Below are 21,113 nucleotides of genomic sequence, written 5' to 3'. Positions count from 1 at the left end.
AAACAGCTTTCTGAGAATCTTCAAACCCAAAGAAATGTAGAAGGGTTCAACAAGCTGATGACCTCCCAAGCATATGCGCAGTCACTAAAATCACTAGAATTTCAGTCACACAACCCAACTAAGTACAAGTAATACTGTCATTTGCTACTGAGCCATCCTTCACACACACCTTAGACAGAAAGGGAGAAGTCCTGGGGTCTGTTAGAATAACCAACAGTTTATTAAAAGCTTGCCCTAGGGCTCTGTGCCAGCCCCATAGCTGAGAGGGGCTCCCATGGCTGCTCCCAGGCTTGGCAACAGCCCTCTCCAAGGTCCTTCCCTTGTCCCCCGCCCCAGCCCTGACCCCAATTAAAAAAAAAAAAAGACAAGACGGCACAGGACTTCAGACAGCAACAGGAGAATGGTGAGACCCAGGCACCCTGACCTTAAGACCCCTGCTCCTTCTGGAGGAAGGCCTCCTCCCATTCTCCTTGCCTTGGCACCAGACCTGCTCTGCCATATCCAGGTCTGGGGGTCCTGTTGTCCCCAGTTCATGGCCCCATCACAAGGGTTGTATAATTCTCTGAATATAATATATCTAGACCCGCCCTTCCCCTCCCCCAGGGGACCAGATGAATATTTGACACTCACAGTTCCCACCTTTTGTAGGTGGTAATGGAGGGAGACCCTGGCACCATGGTGGGGAGGCAGGGCTCCTGGTCAGCCTTGAGGCACCAATGCCCAAGCTGGACTGGGGTCACTGGCCAGCCCCAAGAGGCTCATGAGATGAGGAGGTCTGATGGGGGAGCTGGAGCCAACACCCGGTCCCCACCACCACTGGGTAGGCTTCAAGCACACTGCCTGTAGGATCAGGCACCGCCCACTCCCACCTTGCCCGGTTCCTCCGCTCACCACCCTGTACTTCAGGAGTAGAAGTGGGAGGAGCCGTTGAGGATGTGGGAAGCAACACTGGTGCTCCGGCTCAGCGGCCCCGGCACTGCAGCAGGTGGGCCCACGTTCTCACCGCTGCTGCCCCCTGACGCTGCCCGCCTCAGGGGTTGAGGGCTGTTTCTTAGCAGCAGCAGAGCCCCTCCACGGGGTGTTCCGCTCTGTGTTGGCGGACCTAGCCAGTTTGGAGGCCCTGGGGGAGCCAGCAGAGCTGGCTGACGCCAAGCTGGTGGGGGCATGCCTGGTGGAGGAGGGCCATGGCTCCAATGGGCCCCTGAACGGGGAACTGGACGGGAGGGCCAGGCAGGGGCTGGGGGTGGAGCAGGATAGCCCTGGGCAGCAGCTTCAGCTGGAATACCCCCCAGAGCCATGCTGGAGAAGCCCAGCCTCATGCTCTCAGCATCAAAGGCCTCGATCTCCCGGGCCTGCCGCTCAAGCAAACTCCGGATCCGCTCAGAACGCCCTGTTTGCAGGGCCAGCAGCTCTTCTTCCACCTGGGACACCCAAAACAGGCATGAGAGTCCTGGAATGGAGAGCCTGCCCTCCCTTTCCCATCTTGGGGGACAAGCCTCTTACCCGTTGCTCTAGCAGCGCCCGCCTGAGTGCTACTCTCTGCTCCAGCTCCCTCAGCTCCCGCTCGTGCTGGCTCTCTGTGCGGATCTTGATCTTGCTCTGGTAAGCATTGAGGAGCTCCAGCTCCTGCTGGAGCTGTTGGCGCAGGGCCTGGAACTCTGCCTCTTGGGTCTCATCAAGCCGGAGCTGGAGGACAGGGAGCACAGGTGTTAGGAAGCTCCTCCTCTGTCCCCACCATCCTCCCCTGCCCCGGTAGGCCTGGGCCCTAAGGTGGCAAGGAGCGGCAGTCTCAACCTCTATCAGAATGGAAGATGGTCATACCCTGTGGTACAGCAATTACACTTGCAGGAATCTATCCCCCAGGTATACTTGCACATGTGCTCGAAGTGGTCACGGAAGCGTTGTGATAGCAAAATGCTGGAAACAACCTAAATGTCCACCAATAAGGGATGGGTTAAATAAATTATGGTACATCCATTCCATGGAAAATTCTATACTGTAAAAAAATGAGATACGTGGTGTGTGTATTGACATGGAATGATGTCCAAGAAATACTGAGTGGAAAAAGAAAGTCCAGAAAACTATGGAAAGTCTGGTTCTGTTGTGTTTTAAAATTTCTATATAATTTTCCAAATATGCACTGGAAACTCTACACAAGTCGATTGCTACAAAATCACCTCTGAGAGGTGGGCCTGAGTGAGAATGGGACCCTCGAGCTCTTTGGACTCAATGTGCATTTGTGCATTGGCCCACTCCAGTGCTGTGTATACTTTTCCTAAGAGATTCTTTTCAGATTCCTGAAGTCTGAGTCAAAGGGCCTGAGAGCCACACTCACTGCAATCTCTGTTCCCCTGCTCCCTGTTCACGCGAGTAAACTCAGGTCCAGAAAGAAAAAAAAAAAAATTTCAGGGGTGGTTCCCTTGGTGGTTCTCGACAGAGCTGACAGGGGGACTTTACAAAGATATTAGGAAAACAGTAAGAGAAATAACAAGAGCACTTAGTAGAGTATGAGATAAAACCACTATGGAAAACGTCAGTAGTGAAGGAGCACCTGAGTTTCCTAAATCCAAAAGTTCCGTTCACATTTCCCACCTTGCTTTGCCACAACCAAATTTTAAGGCAAAGGCCCATCTCCACCATCTCCCTCCCAGACCCCAGGCCTCACCGCCTGCGAGCTGAGCATCTCGGAAATGGACTGGTCATACTGTTCAGCCAGGATCGCCAGCTTTCGGGTCTGCTCCTCCTTGAGCCGCTTAAGAAGGCTCTTGTGCTGAGCTTTGGGCGTGGTCTCCAGCAGATGTGCCCGAAGAGCCTTGTACTGCCGTGTCTGGATCTTACACGTCTCCTGGAACTGCTTCTTGATCTGCAGCTCCTTCGACTGTGCAGTGAGTGGATCAAGGGGAAACGGGGCAGGGGAGAAGGAGAGGAGGAGGAGGAGGAAGAAGAGGAACAACGAGGGAAAAGGAAGAAGAGGAGGAAGGAGACAGAAGCAGAGACAGGGAGAGGGAGAGAAACAGAAAACATGTTAGACAGAGGGGGCGGGGGGAGCTTTACACAGACAGACACGAAGAGATGGAATTGTTGAGATCAAGAAAGTCTCCATGGGCAAGAACGCCCCAGAGGAACGAGAGGAGTTCTGAGCACATCCAGAACTGCATGGGATGTCACAAGAAGGAACGGAAGATCTCACAGACAGGGAGCTGAGAAGCTTTAGAGGACTGAGGACACAAAAGAAGCTCTGGTCATGCAAAGAGGGAGGGAGAAAATATCGCCCTGGGATAGAAGCATGTAATCAAATGTTTAGGAACGTAAAGACTGAGTGCAGTGAGACCAAGGCACGCAACATCCACGAAAGGGCAATACAACTAAGGACAGGCAGAGGAAGGCCCCGACCAGCACCTCAGCAGGAAGAAGCACTGGGCTGAGGAAGGGGTAAGAGTCACCCCACATCGGGCCACAGAAGGGAAAGGGCAGCAGAGGGTGGCCAGAAAACATCTGAGAAGTTCCGATGGGAGCAGCTGGCCCCTGGCCCCCTGACCAGGTCCACACTTTAGCCCAGCCCAACCCAACATACTCAGAACTCACAGCAAGTCCAGGCCTCTAGTTTGCACATTCTATCTGGTCCCAACTCACCACCCTTGCCTGGAGAGGTTCTTCGGTCCCAGCCCTCAACCTTGTAGACTAATGGCTGACCCAGGTGAGAGGCACAGCTCCCAATCATGTAGGCAACAGGTTCACAAAAAGATCAAAAGCCTTTAACCCTAGGAACTAAGGGCCCCTCCCACAAACGGGGAATTGTGAGATTAGGAAGTTCTGTGGAAGCTCTACAGGGGCTCACAGCCTACAGCCGGCTGTGGTCATGGTGCAATGAAGCCATGAAGGCAAAGAGGATGAGGCTGAGGTGTGAAAGGAGTGAAGACAACGGAGATGGCGTGAAAAAGTCATGGAGCTGAGGGCCAAGGGTCCAGACTCAGGGCAAACCAGGGAGGCTAATCGGCAAGACAAAGCAGACAGAGGCAGCCTGGGCCAAAGGTATAGTTCCGCTCAGATATTTTATTTGTGTTTTTCTTTTTCTTTTCTTTACTTTTTTGGTGAAGGGGGAAGGGGACAGGTTGGAAGGGAGACAGAAAAACAAAATCAAAGAGGGAAAAACCCCCATGACTTCCCTCCCTGCCACCCCTGGCCCCAGGCCTGAGCCAATGAGGTGAGGATGAGCACACACAGCAGGGGAACAGCAATAACTTAGGGGGTTGGGAAAAACACAGAGTGTCATTTCTGGATTCCACAGTAGAAGAGGCTGCCTGTCTAGAGACCTCTGGGCCGGAATTGGACCTGGGGAAAACATACTGAGGAAGAAAGGTCAGGAGGGGAGGCTGGGGATTGGAGAAACTTCACTGAGTCCTAGGAGATAAAGTGCACGATGCCCTAAATTTGGGTGGACGGTTAGAATTGGTTACCTCCAGGGAGGCAGGGCCCTGCGGGTCTGAGATCTCCGCCCAGCTACAGTCCCTGGTGGTAGCTGTCGGGAAGCAGAGAGCCCAAGACGACGCTGGCTGCGTGGTAGCAGCCGCGGGATCCGACTTGGCCGTTCACCCTTAAGCAGGCCCCAGCTGGCTAGTGTGTGAATAGCCCAGGGGGGCAAGCAAGAGGCTAATCTGTGGCTAGCCCGTGCCAGGCGCCAGTTCCAGCCCTTGCACAGAGCCCAAACTCTTGCCAACAGAGCTAGTGGATGTTGAGTAGTGCGAGGATTTCCCTGACGGGGCCAAGGGACAGGTAGTCGGCTTCGGAAACCATTCTTATTGGTTTTAGGGTACAGCGCAAATAGCCCCCGGTCTCCCACAGCCCCACAGCCCTGTAGGGCCCGAAAGGCCATGGGTGACAGGCGCAGCAGAACCCGCAACCAGAGTCGAGAGATGCCGCGACGCAACTGGGGGCCTTGCTGCCGCACCCATTTGCCCCCAGCTGCCATAGCTGCCAGAGGTAGAGCCAGGCTGGGCCAAGCTAGGAGCCAGGCAGCCCCAAGGCCCAGAGGCACACCCAGAAGGCCTCGGCGCCAGCTCAAGCTAAGGACAGCCCCCAGTGCAGTGCCCTGAGCCAGGAGTAGGAACATACTGGGGGGCAGGTGTAGAGCTGTACAAAGGAACAGGTAGGAGGCCCCTAGGCCCACTAGTCCTACCTCAAGGGCCAGCAGTGCTGCCTGCAAGCCACCCCCACCCTGGGCTGCCAGCAGTGGGAGTAGCAGCAGCAGGAGTAAGGGCAGGAGGCCTGAGGAGGACCCCACTGCAAAGGAGAGGCCAGCCAGGAGGCCATGAGACAGGAGTCCAGGGAGCTGGCTAGCAGGGTACTGTCTCAGATGTGATGGAGGTGGCTCTGGGGGGATATCTGGGGAAGGACAACCATCTCCAGGGTCCCTGGGGGTTCCAACTGGAGCCCCTCCATCCTCTTCCTCCTCTTCCTCCTCAGGGACTGGAGTCAGAACAGGACCCTGGACCCAGCCAAGCTTAAACTCCACATCCACAAGGTTCTCACCCTCCTTCCCCCACAGACTCCATGCCCCAGCCTCTTCCTGGCCAATAATACTTCTCTCCTGGGATGCGGGTGATGGAACTCTACTCTCCTTCATCTCCTCAGACATATCCCAATCTTCCTCATTAACCAGACTCCTATGTTTTTGTGGGCTGGAACTAAAGGTCCCCATTTCTTCCCCCAGAATCCTCTGCTCCTCTGGCTCCAAGATGGTCCCTTCCTTTCCCAGAATCCTTCTCTCTGGCACTGCTTCCTCCTCCTCTCCCAGCATCCTTTGGTCCAGGATTGTCTCCTGGCCAGATGAGCAGGGCTGCTCTTCACTAGGGGTGCCTGCGCTGAGTGGTCCCAGAGCCCCAGTAGCAGGTAGGCCCATGGGTAGCTGGCCTGCACGTACTTTGAGGCTCTTGGGCTGCTGGCGAACCTGGGCCGCATGCTTCTGCCGCAACTCTTGCTCCCGTCGCTTGTTGTACTCCAGCTGGTTGCCTAGCTCTGTCTGATGCTGAAGGCGGGTAAGTTCAGCACGTGTGCGCTGGACAGCCTGCAGCTGTCGTAGCTCCAGCTCTCGGGTAGCTTCATGCTGCCGCAACAGCAGAGCACACTCCAAGTCCTTCTGTGTCTGTTTCTTGTTCAAGTCCTAAGACAGAAAAGACACAGCACTCAGGGCCCAGAGACAGAGTCTTCTTGGTACTGAAGAATTAAGGGCACAAGATTCTCAGCAGAGAGATGAAGAATGGGACACCTGAGGACATCCTATCAGGGTCCAGTGGGGATAGAAAGCAAGAAGAATGCTGAAAAGGAGCCAAACCAAAACAGTAGGAGGGCAGAGGAGAAAGAAGACATTCGGGAAGCAAATGAGAGAAGCGAGGTGCTAGGACTCTTGACTGTGTGGAGAGTAAGGGCAGGTGGGCCATGTCTACCTCTCGAAGCAGGTCCTGGTCTAGGCTGTGTCGAGCCAGTAGCATCTTGCGCTTGTACTGGCGACACTGCAGTTCGAAGTACTGGCGTTGTCTCCGCAGCAGCCCTGCCTCCTCTTCTGCCTGGCACTGCTGTAACTGCTCCTTCTGCCTCAACAGCCACTCAGCCTTCTCCCGTTTGGGTGTGCTAGGGTTCTCCTGGAGTTCCTGGCAGGGCGGTGAGGGAGTGGGTCAGGGCCTGCTACTGTCTTGCCTACCTGCTAGCCCTTGGCTCACCCAGGGCAGTTCTGGCCAAACCTCCTTCAACTGCTCCTTCCGAAGCTTATAGGTTCGCTTCTGTGCCTCCAACAGGGCAGCCAGCTCCTTCTTCTGCTGCCCCAGGATGTGCTGCTGGAACTTCCGCTCCTCAGCCTGAGCAGCTCGTGCTTCCTTTTCACCAATGGCCTGGTGCCTCCGGGCCAGCTTCTCAGCCTCAGTACCAAAGCCAGCCCGCTGTGCCTCAAGCTCCCGCTGCAGGCGCCCGCTGTGCTCCTCACGTTCGCCCCGCAGACGGGACTCTAAAGCCAGCAGCTGCTTCTGGTGCTGACGCCGCATCCGCTTGTAGCCACTCAGCTGCTCCCGCAGGGCCGAGTCCTGCTCATGCTCCTGGATCTGACGGCTGACCTAGGGTAGAAGAAAGGATAAACAGTGGGACTCAGCCCTAGCCCTCTTTTACACACGCAGACAGGGTGAAGATCAAGGTTCTTAGACTCATGATTTCATTGTTACTAAGTTTCTTCCTCCTACTGAAGCTCTCTGAATCTATTTCCTCAACCGAATAATTAATTATCTATCTCATGGGTTGGTGTAGCTGACCAAGATGATAAAAAGCAGTACGCACAGGTCTTGGCATAAAAGTAAGAACAATTCATATTAGTGCAAAAGAATGAAACTGGATCCTCCTAGACTCATATCCCAGCTCTGCTCATTATTATCACTAATCTCAAGCAAGTCAACTTCTCAAACCACCAATTCTCTCATCTGTTACACACACCAGCAACACCTCTGCATAGCCAAGTGAGTGCTGGAGTCAGTGAGTGCTGGCTAGCAGTCCCTCCCCCGCTTCAGCAGACACTATTGAGGGTCCATCATGCTCCAGGTACTGAGCTTGATTCCTTAGATCAAGACTCTGCTGACCTCTGGTCTTATCTCAACATTACATCAGTGACTCTTTAAGCGAGCCTAGGTTGCCAAGGCCCAAGAAAATCAGATCTCTCTGCACAGTATGACAAGGCAGCAATAGCAACTCGAGAATGGTCCCAGCAACCCAACTCCCAGTCACAAGCAAAAATTCAAGAACACATCAGACTTGCCCAGTGGCCTCCAAGGGGATTGTTGGTACTCAAATGAAGCCAAAACTGAAATGTCACCTAAAGGCTTATCAAGAGCATGAACAGAAAGCTATGTTTTATGAGAAGCCCGAACTTGCTGGTAGCACACCCTATAAATCCTAGGACACAGGAGTCTAATACAGAAGGATCACAAGTTCAAGGCTGAGCAACTTAACAAGAACCCATCTCAGTAAGTATATAATCCCTTTTTCCATCAATTGGGAAAAATGAATTTTAGAAGAAGACTAGGATCCTATTTATAGGAACAGAACCCCACCCAAGGGTGGCTGGGCAAGGATGTTGGCCAACAGCCTCCTTAAGTCATAGCAGCTCCAGCTCTTAAATGGGATCCTATGCTTTCCCTCCCAGGAGAGCTGGAAAGATGAAACATAAGCATGTGTGTGGGTCTGCCATCAAGCCATTGACATGAGGTGGAAACTGAGCCCCACCCCTGGCCTCTGCAGCACCGAATCTAGCAAACCTAGATTCACACTGCCACCAGGAGCGCCTCAGCAGGGTAGATGTGCCTGTCCAGGCATGTAAAGCACCTGACCAGCCAGAGGAACCCGGGAAGGTCTCCACAAACTGTTATCTCAACAAAAGCCTTGAAAACTAAGCAACAGTTTGCCAGGCTGGGAATACCCAGACTAGGCAATGTGACTAAAACAGTCTCCTTGGAAAAGGGAGCAGGCAAAGACAGCAGCAAAATGAGGGTAGAATAGACTTAAATCATGTGTTATAAAGAAAGTAACTTCTGGTCTTCTGTCTGATGTATCCAGGTAGAAGAAAAAGAAAGAAAAGAAGAAAAGACCGTAAGGAGGCGAGTGAAGATGCCACGCTTGCCAGGGAGAAAGAGCGTAAGGAGGTGAGTGAAGACATCACACTTACCAGGGAGGCAGTGCGGATGGTGGCAAAGTGGTCCCGGTTGCGGCAGTAAGCTCGGCGGCGAGCGGAAGAGGTGGTGGAGCTGGGAGGGGCTGCAGGTGGTTGGAGTGGACTTGGGGTCATCTCTGGCTGATAGGGATCATCATATAGGTTGTCTGAGCCCTAGAAAAAGGAAAGAGATGCCCAAGGCTCAGATGCCAATGGACCCCAAGGGAGTTATCTAAGGGTCGTTCACACTGAAAGGGACTGGAGGAGAGCAGGGCCTAGGCAGGCCCTGAGCAAATCAGCTCAGGCGTGGCCTCCTGTCCACTAAGCTGCTCAAGGTGAGCTGCATACCGGCAGCCGGTGGATGATGGAGCTGTGGGAAGTGACTGTATGTTCTCCCTCCTGCATCATGGCCATCTCTCGGGCTTCAGGGCCTTCCTCTTCCTCTTCTTCCTCCTCTTCCTCCTCCTCTTCCTCTTCCTCCTCATTATCTGAGGCATCTGCTAGGCTGTTGACTGAGCTGCTTTGGCTGGAGGCGCTGATGGACATGCTGGGCACTGAATGGCTACTTTCTAGACTGGTCAGTGTCCCCGCTCGGTGCATGTAGGGTTCTGCTTCCTGTGAACAGGGTGTGAGCTGTTGGGCAGGGAAAGGGAAGGACAAGAATATGGAACAGCACAAGGAAAGAAGGTGAAGACAGTTGGGGAGGAAGGGCCAAGCCCAGTATGGGTGACAAGGTGTGAGGTTAAACTAGGTCACCTCCTCTTCCTCTGGGGCCTCAGCACCAGGGCCATTGGGTGCCTCTTGGAACAGTATCTTCTTCATCTTTCGGTATTGCAGGTTATCCAGTTCCCGTACAGCATCCTTGGTCCTCTGGATGAGGTCCATGATAACTGTGGGTGGCCGCTCCCGGAGCACAAAGCGGTGCTAGGGAAAGAGAACACCTGAGCTCTCTCTCAGTTCTACTTCATCCCCTCTAGATCCCCTGCCTTTCAGTACCTCATAGACGGCAGCTCCTGGCCACCACAGCTGGATGCTCAACTTAATCTTATCCCTTTTCTCACAGCAACTGTCTTTAATACCCACACAGTATCATTTCTGTAGGCATCACTGATAGCTAAGGTATTCAGGAGAGCTAGAAGGCAATCTAGCTCTGCTTACCAAAGGCTAGGTGCCTTTGGATAAATCACAAGACCTCTTCAGGCCTTCAAACGTTACCCTTTAAAAACCTAGCAGGCCAATCCAGCAGTCTGTTCATCCCAACTAGGGTTTCTTAGGACACATTGGGTCTGTGAAGGAAAGGAGGCTCCCCCATCTTGGAAAACTTAAAAACATCTAAGGAAGATCAGACATTTATTTATTCATGATCTTTAACTAAGAGAAATGTGAAAACAAATTATTACTTAAACTAAGACAGTTTGGCAGGTAAAATCCAGCAAGACACAGGGAAGTAAAACATCAGGGCCTAGGGCAAAGCTTATAAATGAAGCTTCCTTCATATATAAATGAAGAACTAGGAATCACCGATGTAAGTAACACTCAGTGCTCACCTTCAGAAGAACCTCTGAGGTTGGTCTGTCTTGAGGGATTTTCTGAAGACAGGAGTCAACAAAATTCCGGAAGTACTCAGACCTGACATCCCAGGAAGTATGAGACAGGAGGAGAGGGCATGAGCCAGGCAGCCAGACCCCATGATGTAACCCCTTGGCCCAGCAATCCCAGTCCTCACCAGTGTCCTGACTGGAGAGCAGGGGACTCATTCTGTGCAATGTGGTATAAGGCACTCATTGCATTCATGTTAAACAGTGGTGGCTTCCGCTCCGCTATAGGACATAGGAAAGTGAAAAGAGATAGATACAGATGATCATAAACTAGAAGGGAACTCAAAACTTGGGTTCAAATCCCATCTCCCTGGCTTCCTTTTTGCTTGACCTTGAGTAATTCCTGATCCTGCTGTATCTTAATTTCCTCTCAGTAAAATGTAATAGTCATTCTATCTGTTGTACATGGGCAGAGCAGGGACTAAAGGAAACAGCACAAAAAGGCATAAAGAAGCTCACTCAATCATCAGCCCAGCTAGTACTTATGAGGGCCAAAAAGAGCAACGCCTGCCACTGTGGGAAGGAAAACAAGAAACATGTTCTGTGTTCAAGAAACTCCCAATCTAAAATTAACTAAACAAGTACCATTAGATAGTTTGATGTGAAAAACTTAATTGACAACAACAATTACAAGAACGTAAATTTCCAGTTTTTCTTTAAAACTCTGATATGGTAGAAGTTGGAATTATAGCAAGAGGCCTCTGGCTTGCCCTGCCTTCTTTCAACATTGTTCCACTGACAGCACTGGCTGCCATTTCTAATTGGGCTTCCCAATAATGGAGAACTATTTCTGTGTATCTACTTCTCTACAAAATTTAGGAATACAACAGACAACTCTTGTCTGTGACCTGTTTCATATATTTCACTACCTGTCTGGCCATGGCTTCAAATGGTAAATGCAGTATATGTGGAAACAGGCCAAGAGTACAAACTAACTCTCTGAGGGCAGGCACAGGACACAATACAAAACAAGGCAAAAAGTGGGCGAACTGCTGACATGCTCCACGTGGGTAGCGCCAATGAAGGAAAGAGGAAGCAAGGGCTCTAGCTGCATAAGGAAGCTGGGGATAGCATGGGTGAGGAGGCGACAGGAAGCCACTGAGGGCTCTGAGCAGGGGTACAATGACTGCACTAAGCTTATGCAGACCATTCCCACATCAGCATATCAGAGACTACAAAGAAGAGACTGGTTGCCAGGTGGTGTTGGTGGTGCATACCTTTAATCCCAGCACCCCCGAGGCAGAGGCAGGTGGATCTCTGAGTTCAAGACCAGCCTGGTCTACAGAGCTCCAAGATAGCCAGAGCTATCACACAGAGAAACCATGTCTTGAGGAAGATGTGGAAAAGACTGGCAGAGGGAAGCACTTAGTAAAAACTTTTTTCCTAGACAATTATTTCATGCCTGGTATGTAGTGGAGGTCTTACAAGCATTACCCCATTAGACAACTGCTTCAGTAGTATAGACTGGCAAAGAGAACACCGACATAGTTCCTAGACTTCAGGGACTCACTTGGGCCTAGCTTTTGGGACCTGTCAACAAACTCTTCTGCACTGTACGTATGGCTCCAAAAGCTAGTCTCAGGTCCCTCAGGATTGCTCTTACCTCTAAACTTCTGCAATGCTGTTTCTTGTCTAGAATGCTCTAACCTGCATCTTTCTAGCAGTTCTTTGTCTTGCAGGGTTGTTTAAACATGTCTACTACACACAAGGCTTCCTCAGACCTTAAACTAGATAAAGTTTTGTCTCTGTACACTCTTACCTCAGTGATAGAAAACTTGACTAGCTTCCCCTACTTGAACGCAATTTAAATGAGGGCAGGAATTTTACCACTGTACCACTGGGCACTTAAAACAGATTTAGAACCCAGGCAGTAGACAAAAAGCAAGAACTCCTATAAAATCTTTAGGTATGGGAATGGGCGGGGGGAGGGGCGGACAGGCAAGGTGGTGCGCACCTATAATCCCAGCACTCTGGGAGGCAGGGGCAGGTGGATCTCTGTGAGTTCAAGGGAAGCTTGGTCTACAAAGTGAGTCCAGGACAGCCAAGGCTACACAGAGAAACCCTGTCCTGAAAAACCAAAAAAGAACTGGCACGTTGGCTGGACATGGTGGCACACACCTTTATTCTCAGAACTCAGGAGGCAGAAGCAGCTAGATCTCTGAGTTTGAGGCCAGCCTGGTCTACAGAGCAAGTTCCAGGACAGACAGAGAAACCCTTTCTGGAAAACAAAACAAAAAGCAGGGTTTGACAGTTCCTTGTATAAAAGCTTTAGAGTAGTCAAAATGTACAGGAACCTAGAGGCCTGGGGTCCATGCATGGGATGGGGAAAGGAATAGACAGAGGTAGAGGGTAGTCCGAGATGGCAGAGGACATCCTTACCCAGCTCAATACAGGTTATCCCCAAGGACCAGACATCCACTTTGCCATCGTACTGCCCCTCATCCATGGCTAGGATCACCTCTGGAGCCATCCTGGGAGGACAGTAGGAAAGAAAGGCTAACCACTGACCCCAGATCCTACACTTACTTCCAACACTTAGGGGAATCTCTCTATCTACCACCTCTGCTCTTCCACTCACCAGTATGGAGTGCCCACAAAGGAGTTGGCAGGCGCCATGATAGATGCGGAGCCAAAGTCCCCCAATTTTACTAAGCCTGGTTCTGATAGCAAGATGTTTCCAGCCTTCACATCCCTAAGAGGCAAATGTAAAAATGAGAAATGAATCTCAGAAAAAATGTGTAGGGGCTTTAGCAGTGCCCAAGTCGGAGCTCAGCAAAATGAGGACTGGTATAAAAAGTACCAATGCTCAGCCACAGTTGATACCATCATACCTATGGATCATGTTGTGCGAGTGTAGATATGCCAGGCCCTGAAGCGCCCCGTGGGTCACGGCTGCAATCTCTACCTCCTGAAGGGGCTTCTTGTGCACTGTAGAAGCAAGCAAAATAACAAACTGAGGGAGCCACAGGAGATGGAGGCAGCTACTTTCTCCTACAGCTTGCTTTCTTTTCTTCCTTACCCCCACTTTCTAATTTACTTACCTTCTAGGAGATCAGAAGCTGAGCCCAGGCAATACTCCATCACCAGCTAAGGAAGGGTCAAGTGTTAGAGATCAGCAGATTCTGGCCACCCCTGGCCCAGCTCCCTTGACCAGAAACTCAAAACAACTTTCTTGTTTATCTTCCACTCAGGCAATGCCAAAAGGGTAATGACAGAGAGGAAGGGCAGCTAGAGAAAACAAGAGGTGGTAGGAGAGTCTCTGGATTCAAGGCCTCCCCTAGAAAGATTCCAAAACACCTGCCATGGCTCCCACCTGGATACCTTTACAGTCCCCTTCAATCATTACCTTCTAAAGAACACATGTCCCTCTTGTAACCCTGGGTCAGCCTCTCCTGTACCTACACAGGTGCTTACTTGTTTATTTGTTTTTCTTTTTGATGTAGGGTCTCATTGTATAGCCCTAGCTGGCCCATAACTCACTATGTAGACCAGGCTGGCCTTGAACTCACAGAGCTCCACCTGTGTCTGCCTCCTCAGTGCTGGGATTAGAGGTGTATGTCACCAGGCCTGGCTCATGTGTTTTTCTGAGAACTAACATGGTCAAGAGAGACTGCCCACTTAGGAGGCTGGACTACGAAGAGATGGACCTGAGTAAAACTGTTGTGGCAGTTGTGGGACAGCTCACCCAAGCTGTGTGCTCTCTCAGGTAACAGCCCCGGTACTGAATGGTATTAGGATGTCGTAGCTTCTGTAAGAATCGCACCTCCTTGATGATATCCTGCCATTTCTAGAAGGTCAAGAGAGAAGGGGGTTACCTAGCCTGCACATTGAGACTGGGGCCCTCTGCCCTCCACAACCTGCTCTCAGTGAACCTGACTCACCTCATTTGATTGTTTCCCACTATAGGACATCTTCTTGATGGCCACCACCTCACTGTTCCGGACATCCCGGGCCTAGAGGACCAGATTGGAGGGTGGGAAAGACCACTTGGGCATGGGTGGAAGAGGACCTGCTGAGCTACTAGGAGAGGGTGGGAAGGGCTGTTGTGGTGTAGGGCCTCAATGGAGACCAGCAGGACTAAAGATTCCACCCCTGCTTTACCCTCTTCAAGACCCAACTCACAAAGTACACAGCTCCAAAGCTGCCATGGCCAATTTCCCGGAGGTCAGAGAAAAGCTTCTCAGGGTCATCTTTGAAGAAGAGCTCAGCTACATCAGGGTCCTTCAGGCTCCCGGCCCGGCCCCCAGCTGGCATGATGGCCCCTGGGGGCCCTGAGATTGGGACCTTGCCTAGAAAAAGTAGATAGGACCCTTAGAGTAAGAACAGGGCCCTGAGGGAAAGAAAGGGCCTCCCTCAATTTTCTGCCTTTTCTTCCTTCCCTCATTTACTGATGAGGGGAGAGGTATTGCTGACGAAAAGCAGGGGGGCTGTTAGGAACAACATCAAAGCTCAAAAAAATGTTGTGCTGGCAACCAGACTGAGGTGTGTATGTGTGGGTGGGGGGCTGGGTCTCTAGAATCCCTAAAATCGCCAGGAAGACAATTCTGGGAAGCCTGGCATCCTCATCAACCCCCTCAGGCCTCAGTAACTCCCTAGGTTCTCTATACACAGCCATTCCCCTCAAACATACAAGTCTCTGCCTCCCAGCTACAGCTTTACCTCCCCACATGTCCCGTCCCAAGTTCTCATAGTCCAGTGATTTCCAGGCACCTTCCTGTCCCCTTTGGTGCTGAGGCTACCTCCTCCTTCAAGCTCTCACACACTGGATGAGAACAGGAAATGGTCAGGCCGGATGTGGTGGAAATCCGGCCATTGTTACAAGTGGGTACTGGCCTGAAGGGACCAGGAGACTCATTTTCAAAAAAATGTAGGACCACCGTGGCAGGGAGGCATCTAGAATAGGAACAGCAGGGACTGGCACCTGACTCTTACAGCTTCTGTGTTCTGGGCGGTCTTACTTGTCCAGTTCAACAGCCTGAGCAGCATACATGAGAATGGGATGTTGTGGGCCACAAATAACATTTACTAAGGACAGTAAGCATCTCCCATGTATCACCTTTCACTGAGCTCCTACAACCTTAAGGATAAACGCTATTGTTAACTTTATTCTTTATAGATAAGTAAACAGACTCTGAAAGGGCAAGTGACTGCCACCACCTGGCATTCAGAACAGTCACATGAAACCAGTAAGGCAGGCTCAGGACCCCCATTTTCCAGATAAACACTGAGGAATGGGAGAAAGAGGGGCTTTTCCAAGGTCACAGAACAGGACCTTTCCCTCTCTGGTTCAGTACAACATTCTGTTAGGGGGGCAACTAAGCCCAGTCTCCCTGTTTTAGAAAAGCCGCCTACATCATTACAGCCCTTGGTGGGTGGGCGCTCCGAGCCAAACTCAGAAAGTTGCCGCAGGATACTAGAACAAGAACACTCAGGGACTCCAGGATAGGCTGTTTTAAGGACTAGTGAGAATTTCGACACAAAAAGCACTCAACAGAGTCGGACTCCTGAGGCAGAGTTCTAGCTATGTAAAAGTACCTAACAATTTCAGCATATAATTATATTCTGTGGGGCATTGTTTCCTGTTCATGTTGTTAATTTTGTCTCCTCAGCTCAACTGGAAGCTGGAGGGTAGGAAGGGAGCCTGAGTCTTTGGTGGGCCCCCAGGGTGTGAAGCTCAGAATAGCCTGAGAGACTGATTGATTGCCCTCAGCAGCTCAAGGCAGACCCCCTTCTCCTGGAGCAATAGTGGCAACCACCCCTCACCACATGCCCACACAAAATGCAGGTGCCAAGGGAACCCTCATGACTTCTTAACCAGTAACAAGCCCAAGACTGCCAACCCAGAACCTCAGGCCACATGAAGGGTGCCAGCCATTGGAAAAGCATCATAGAAGTCCCCTTCCTTACAATAACATTTGGCAATCACAGTGGTCTGGGCTAACTCATAATCACCTTTTAAGATCCATGTTGCAAAAGTGTCCCTAAATTGTCTTACCAGTATGTATCCATCTGCAATGTATAGCAAGAGCTTCAGGTAAGTTCCTTACACTTCTCTTTGGTTAAGTGGATTACAGAATGCGACCATACAATATTTCATACTCAGAACACTTTGTAGACAAATGGCTTTTTCTTCCCTGATTCCAGGGTTGCCACAAGGCTTTAATCCTGGGAGGGAGGGCAGAGAGGGGCTCATTGTAACTCAACAGCTAAGAAAAGCCACTAAAGCTATCATTTGTTAGAAGGGAGAATAGTCTCAGGCGTGCAGGCCAAAGTGTGAGACCAGGGTAAAAATGAAGGTCACATCAGAAAAAAATATCCATGAGGCAAAAGAAGACAAACTAGAGCTTCCTCTCAGGAAAAGTTCCTCAGTACAGACCTTCTGGAAAGGAAGATCGTTACACCCCATTTTAAAACCCTGATATATTCTCCTGTGGGTCCCTGATCAAGCCCAGGCTCACAAGAATAAGGGATGGCAAGAAATGGGTATCAGTCAGGGACAAGACTTGGGTTAAAATCCTGAATCTACCACCAGATGACCTTGAACAACCTCTCTAGGCATCAATGTTCTCAACTGTAAGATGGGAAGACAATAATAAAAGTTCCTACAGGTTGAGTAGGTATGAGTGTGCCATGAAAAAAAAAATGTATGCAAAAGTACTTTGTAAAGGACACATTTGTCACTTGACAAATGTACCATCACAGCAAGAGACAGGTAAATGCAGCTGAAGGAAAATATTACCAAACACACACACACACACAGAGAGAGAGAGAGAGAGAGAGAGAGAGAGAGAGAGAACGCTTTGCAAGGACACAAACTCCAATAAGACAGATGCAGAGAATAATATAAGGAGCCTGTGGTGCCTTGCACCTGTAGTCAGAACAGTAGACAGGTTAAGGTGGGGCTGCCACCAGTTTTAGGCCAGACCAACCAGTAGGGGCTACAGAAAGGCTGCCTCAACCAAGGTAAATAAAGAGATAAGCCCACCTACATGGGAATCAACATCCTAGGGCAGTCTGGAAAAAAAAAAAGAGTATAATACAATCATGGAGAAGAGGTGGTTGTGAGAATACAATTAAAAAGGGAGAAGACTAGAAAGGTAGAAATCCATTTGATTAGCTAGGCATCATAGGGCGTGACCCTTGGTGACATGACAAGCCCTGTCACCTGAGGTACCCCTTCAACCAGACACAATGAAGGGAAGAGGAAGGGAGAGAGAGATGGCAACAGAAGGCAAGGCTGGCCAGAGACTGACCATGGGCCCAGCAGGGCTTCCCCATGCTGAGGAGAGGGCCTACCCAGTCCCAGCTTCTCAGAAAGGAGCTGGTCACAGGGATTCATGCCCAGGCACCCGTGTCTCACCTGGTAGGGGTCACTATGGTGCCCCAGCGCCTCCGCTTCCGCCTGGGGTACTCCAGTTGCTCTGACAAGCAGGGAGAGGGGCAAGGAGACCTTCCCCCTCGCCACCTCTTCCTCAGCTTTCGCCCTTCCTGAGGGGCGGGCCCGGGAAGCCTCCCCTTGAGGGGAGGGGGTGACAACCTGATCTGACCTCGCGGTCCAGTCCTCCCCCAACTCGAGGGCGACAGTTGCTGAATCCCGGATTTCCGATTGTGGGGTCTGAGCCCCGTATACTTGCAAGGGCTAAAAATGAATCCGATATTTGAACGCCTGGAGAATGAACCCCGGATACTGGTGCACGCAGGGTCCTGAGTCCCAGGTATTTTAAATTCTATAAAACAGAGCCCCAGGTTTGTAAAGGTTGGGACTCGAGTCCCAGATAGCTGCTAGATGAGGGCTTGATACCTGGGTATCTGGGAAACGAGGGACCAAGCCCCCAAATTTGGGACCCAGGGGCCTGAGCCCCAGGTCTTCGGCCACGACAAGGGGCCCACACCGAGGACGCCCTGCTGCACGGCCCCTCTAACGCTGGGGTCTGAGAGTGACAGCCCCACTCCAGCCCTAGCCTCCTCCCTTTCCCGTCCTCTCTCTCCGGAACGGCTGAAGGACTGTAGCTGAGGCGCTGCTGATCCTCCCTGCGCCCTCGCTCCCTTTCCTCTTCGTCTCAGCCTCTCACCGCACCACAGCCCTGCTCTCGTCCCGGCTTCCCTCTCTCTCTCTCTCCCTCTCTCTCGCTCTCTCTCTCTCAATCCCTGTCCCTCTCTCTCTCTCTCTCTCTCTTCCTCCCAATTCCAAGATGGCGACCGGGCGGGAGCGCGCAGGCGCGGTACGGACGCCGGGCCAAAGTGGGTGGGGCCCCAGAGGAAGTAGCCCCGCCCCCCGCCTCCTCCAGCTGAAGAGGCCGAGACCAGAAGCTGGCCTCGAGCTCCAGTGCGCGCGCGCCCCGCCACGCGGATCCTGGGTGGGAAGAGGAGAGGAGAAAGGCTTGGCCTGCTTGGGGAGGAGCCCAAGCGAGCTGTCGGTGGAGGGGACTGCCGGTGGAGAGAGCTGCGGCGCATGCGTCCGCCCCGCTTTCGTGCTGCGACTGAGCTTGTTGCTAGGGGAAGCTCCAAGGGGGCGCGCGAGAAGGGAAAGCTGTGGTTTGCGCGTGCGTGCAGAGTAAAGGCTGAAAGGAGTAAAGCAAGGGTGCTAACAGCTGGGCGCAGAAAAGGCGGGAAACCGGACCATTCTGATGTTCCTAAGTATCTAAACTAGGAACTAAACTAGGGCTCCCAAGTGCGAGGATGAAAGTGTCAACGTTGGAGAAACCCAATGGGTCAAATCCCTACAAGGAAACCCGAGATCCAATAGGGTTGTATAACTTGCCCAAAGTCATGAACCGTTTCTGTCAAAGTATTTCCACTATCTGAAAGCCCCTACCTAAATAGAATCATGGAAGAAAACAAGTGGCCAGCTGGCACAGTTGGGGGTCACAGTTTGTCTAAAAGGTATAGATAGTGGTGGTTTAATGTTCACTGTCCCAGCACTCAGCAAGCCGAGCCTGAGGCAGGGGGATGTAAGTTCCACTGTAAGGTCAACAAGGATAACAGGCGCTAGTCATCTGGATACTTGTGGGGGTCTCATCCAAAGGTTTTGAGTTCCAGGCCATGGACTACATACATGAGCTTATCTCAAAAAAGAGAAAATAAAGGGGGAGCAGGGCGGGGCTTGGGCCTTTCATCCCAGCACTTGAGAGGTGGAGGCAGGCAGATCTCTGAGTCTGCGGCCAGCCTGGTCTACAGAGTGAGTTCCAGGCCAGTCAGCGATAGAGTGAGACCCCGTCACAAAAAAAAAAAAAAAAAAAAAAAAAAAAACCAACCAACCAAGGCTGGGGATATTGTATTGTTCAGTGGCAGTGCTTGCTTAGCCTGTGTGAGGCCTGATGTTCAGTTCAATCCATGGCGTCACAAAAGGGAGAGGACCAAAACAGCTAAGGAGGTTTTGCCATGAAACTCTGGCAACCTGAGTTCAATGCCCTGAACCCACGTAAAGCCTGGAGAACAGAGTTGTTCTGTGACCCCTCCCCCACCGTGTACATACACCATAAGCATGCGTGCAAACAGTAAGAAAAGAAAAATCACCAGGAGGTGGTGGCACATGCTTTTCACCCTGGCAGAGGCAGGCAGATCTTTGAGTTCGAGGCCAGCCTGGTTTACAGAGTAAGCTCCAGGACAGCCAGGGCTAGACAGAGAAACCCTGTCTGAAAAAAAAAAAAAAAAAAGAAAAAGAAAGAAAATCCTTTAAATCAACAAGGAAAAGTACCCCCAATGCTTACTCTAAGCCAATCCCAATAAGTACCTTACACAATAGCAGTCAAAAAGCCATTTATTTTCCCACATTCCACTTCTTCATTTTTTGTAATAGGTCTTCTAAACTCAGAAGTAGGCCCAAGAATTTGATCTGCACCTGGAAAAAACAAAGGAAACAGAACAAGTAAGAAAGCCCTTGGAGGAAGCTCCTCATGAATGCAGAAATCACAGAGGAAGGGACAGCTAGAGACAGGTTCTAGTACTAAATCCCAGCCTCACAATCCCCCAGGATCAACCAGGGACCAAAAAGCTAGAAGCCTTTTCCCGCTCCTGACTGAATGAGCTCCACTGTTTCCCAGTGTAAGAAGATGGGTGGTGAGGCCTAGCAACGAGGAAAATTTAACAAAGTTATCCTGAGCTTCCAGCTCCTCTGGGCTGGGGCAGGTCCACAGTTGAGGCTGTCTGCACTTCTCCCAGAGAGACGTCCTAGCATACAGCTAGGCCAGCGGAACCTGGGGAGAGCTTACGAGCCTTCAGCTTTCAGCATACAGCTTTCAAACAGGTGAAACCCTCCCATTCCAGCCTGGTAAGATCTTTTTCGGGTTGATTTTTTTTTTTTTTTTTTTTTACTCAATGAGAGGGCGTGAATTGGTAGATGTCTGTGAGGACATCTTTGCTACATTTGTCAAGCTCACTCCCTCCAAAGATCTAGTTAGCAGAGAAAAATACTTTCTAAGTGCAATCACGATTAAATGAAGAAAACGCGTATAAAGTGCTTGGCTAGAGTCTAGGCCGCCAGTAACACGGACCACCATTCGTTAGATTCTTCTGAGCTGTTTGCCTAGAATTCCAGGAGGGCCAACAAGACTGCTCTGTCACCAGGCTGACAACCTGCGTCTGAGTCCCAGGACTCACAAGATGAAAACCAAGACCCGTGACCCCTGACCGCCACGTGCGCACTGCTGCATGCACACATATCCGTGGCTCCCTCTCAAGTAAATAAGTGAAATAATTTTAAAAGTCATAATTGTGCCGGGGGGGGGGGGGGGGGGGGGTGCCTTTTTACTTTACCCCCGGGGGGGGGGGGGGGGGGAGGGATTTGGGGGCGGGGGGGGCTTCTTAGCAAGTGTGTCCGCGCCCGGATCGTC

General features: G+C 51.2%; 2 protein-coding genes across 9 annotated transcripts in view; both read right to left on the bottom strand.

Moving 5' to 3' along the window:
• Nucleotides 1-197: 197 nt before the first annotated feature.
• Nucleotides 198-18,478, bottom strand: Taok2 (TAO kinase 2). Of its 4 annotated transcripts, none has more exons than XM_055627654.1 (19): nt 17,642-18,478; nt 14,404-14,570; nt 14,163-14,234; nt 13,967-14,068; nt 13,323-13,368; nt 13,113-13,209; nt 12,860-12,973; nt 12,661-12,752; nt 10,410-10,503; nt 10,231-10,312; nt 9,440-9,607; nt 9,032-9,316; nt 8,699-8,857; nt 6,738-7,103; nt 6,444-6,647; nt 5,921-6,160; nt 2,666-2,878; nt 1,504-1,686; nt 198-1,421 (listed from the first exon to the last, which is right to left on the bottom strand). In XM_055627654.1, the coding sequence occupies exons 2-19, from the start codon at nt 14,533-14,535 to the stop codon at nt 903-905; spliced, it is 3,168 nt and encodes a 1,055-aa protein (XP_055483629.1). In that variant the 5' UTR covers nt 14,536-14,570; nt 17,642-18,478; the 3' UTR covers nt 198-902. The 4 variants fall into 4 exon arrangements, with proteins under 4 accessions (XP_055483629.1, XP_055483630.1, XP_055483627.1 ...); XM_055627655.1 differs by having other exon boundaries at nt 9,032-9,298; XM_055627652.1 differs by lacking the exons at nt 198-1,421; nt 1,504-1,686; nt 2,666-2,878 and having other exon boundaries at nt 4,034-6,160.
• A 1,545-nt stretch (nt 18,479-20,023) lies between these two features.
• Tmem219 (transmembrane protein 219) overlaps nt 20,024-21,113 on the bottom strand; it is a 17,688-nt gene continuing 16,598 nt past the window's right edge. For all 5 annotated transcript variants that reach the window (XM_055627647.1, XM_055627651.1, XM_055627649.1 and 2 more), the window contains one exon: nt 20,024-20,122. The gene's annotated coding sequence lies outside the window, so the exon portion shown is untranslated. The remainder of the gene's footprint in view (nt 20,123-21,113) is intronic.

The sequence above is a fragment of the Psammomys obesus genome, unplaced genomic scaffold (assembly GCF_907164565.1).
Source record: "Psammomys obesus unplaced genomic scaffold, mPsaObe1.curated_primary_1811, whole genome shotgun sequence".
In the NCBI taxonomy this organism is placed as follows: Eukaryota; Metazoa; Chordata; class Mammalia; order Rodentia; family Muridae; genus Psammomys; species Psammomys obesus.
This window is presented reverse-complemented; position numbering and strand designations above follow the sequence as displayed.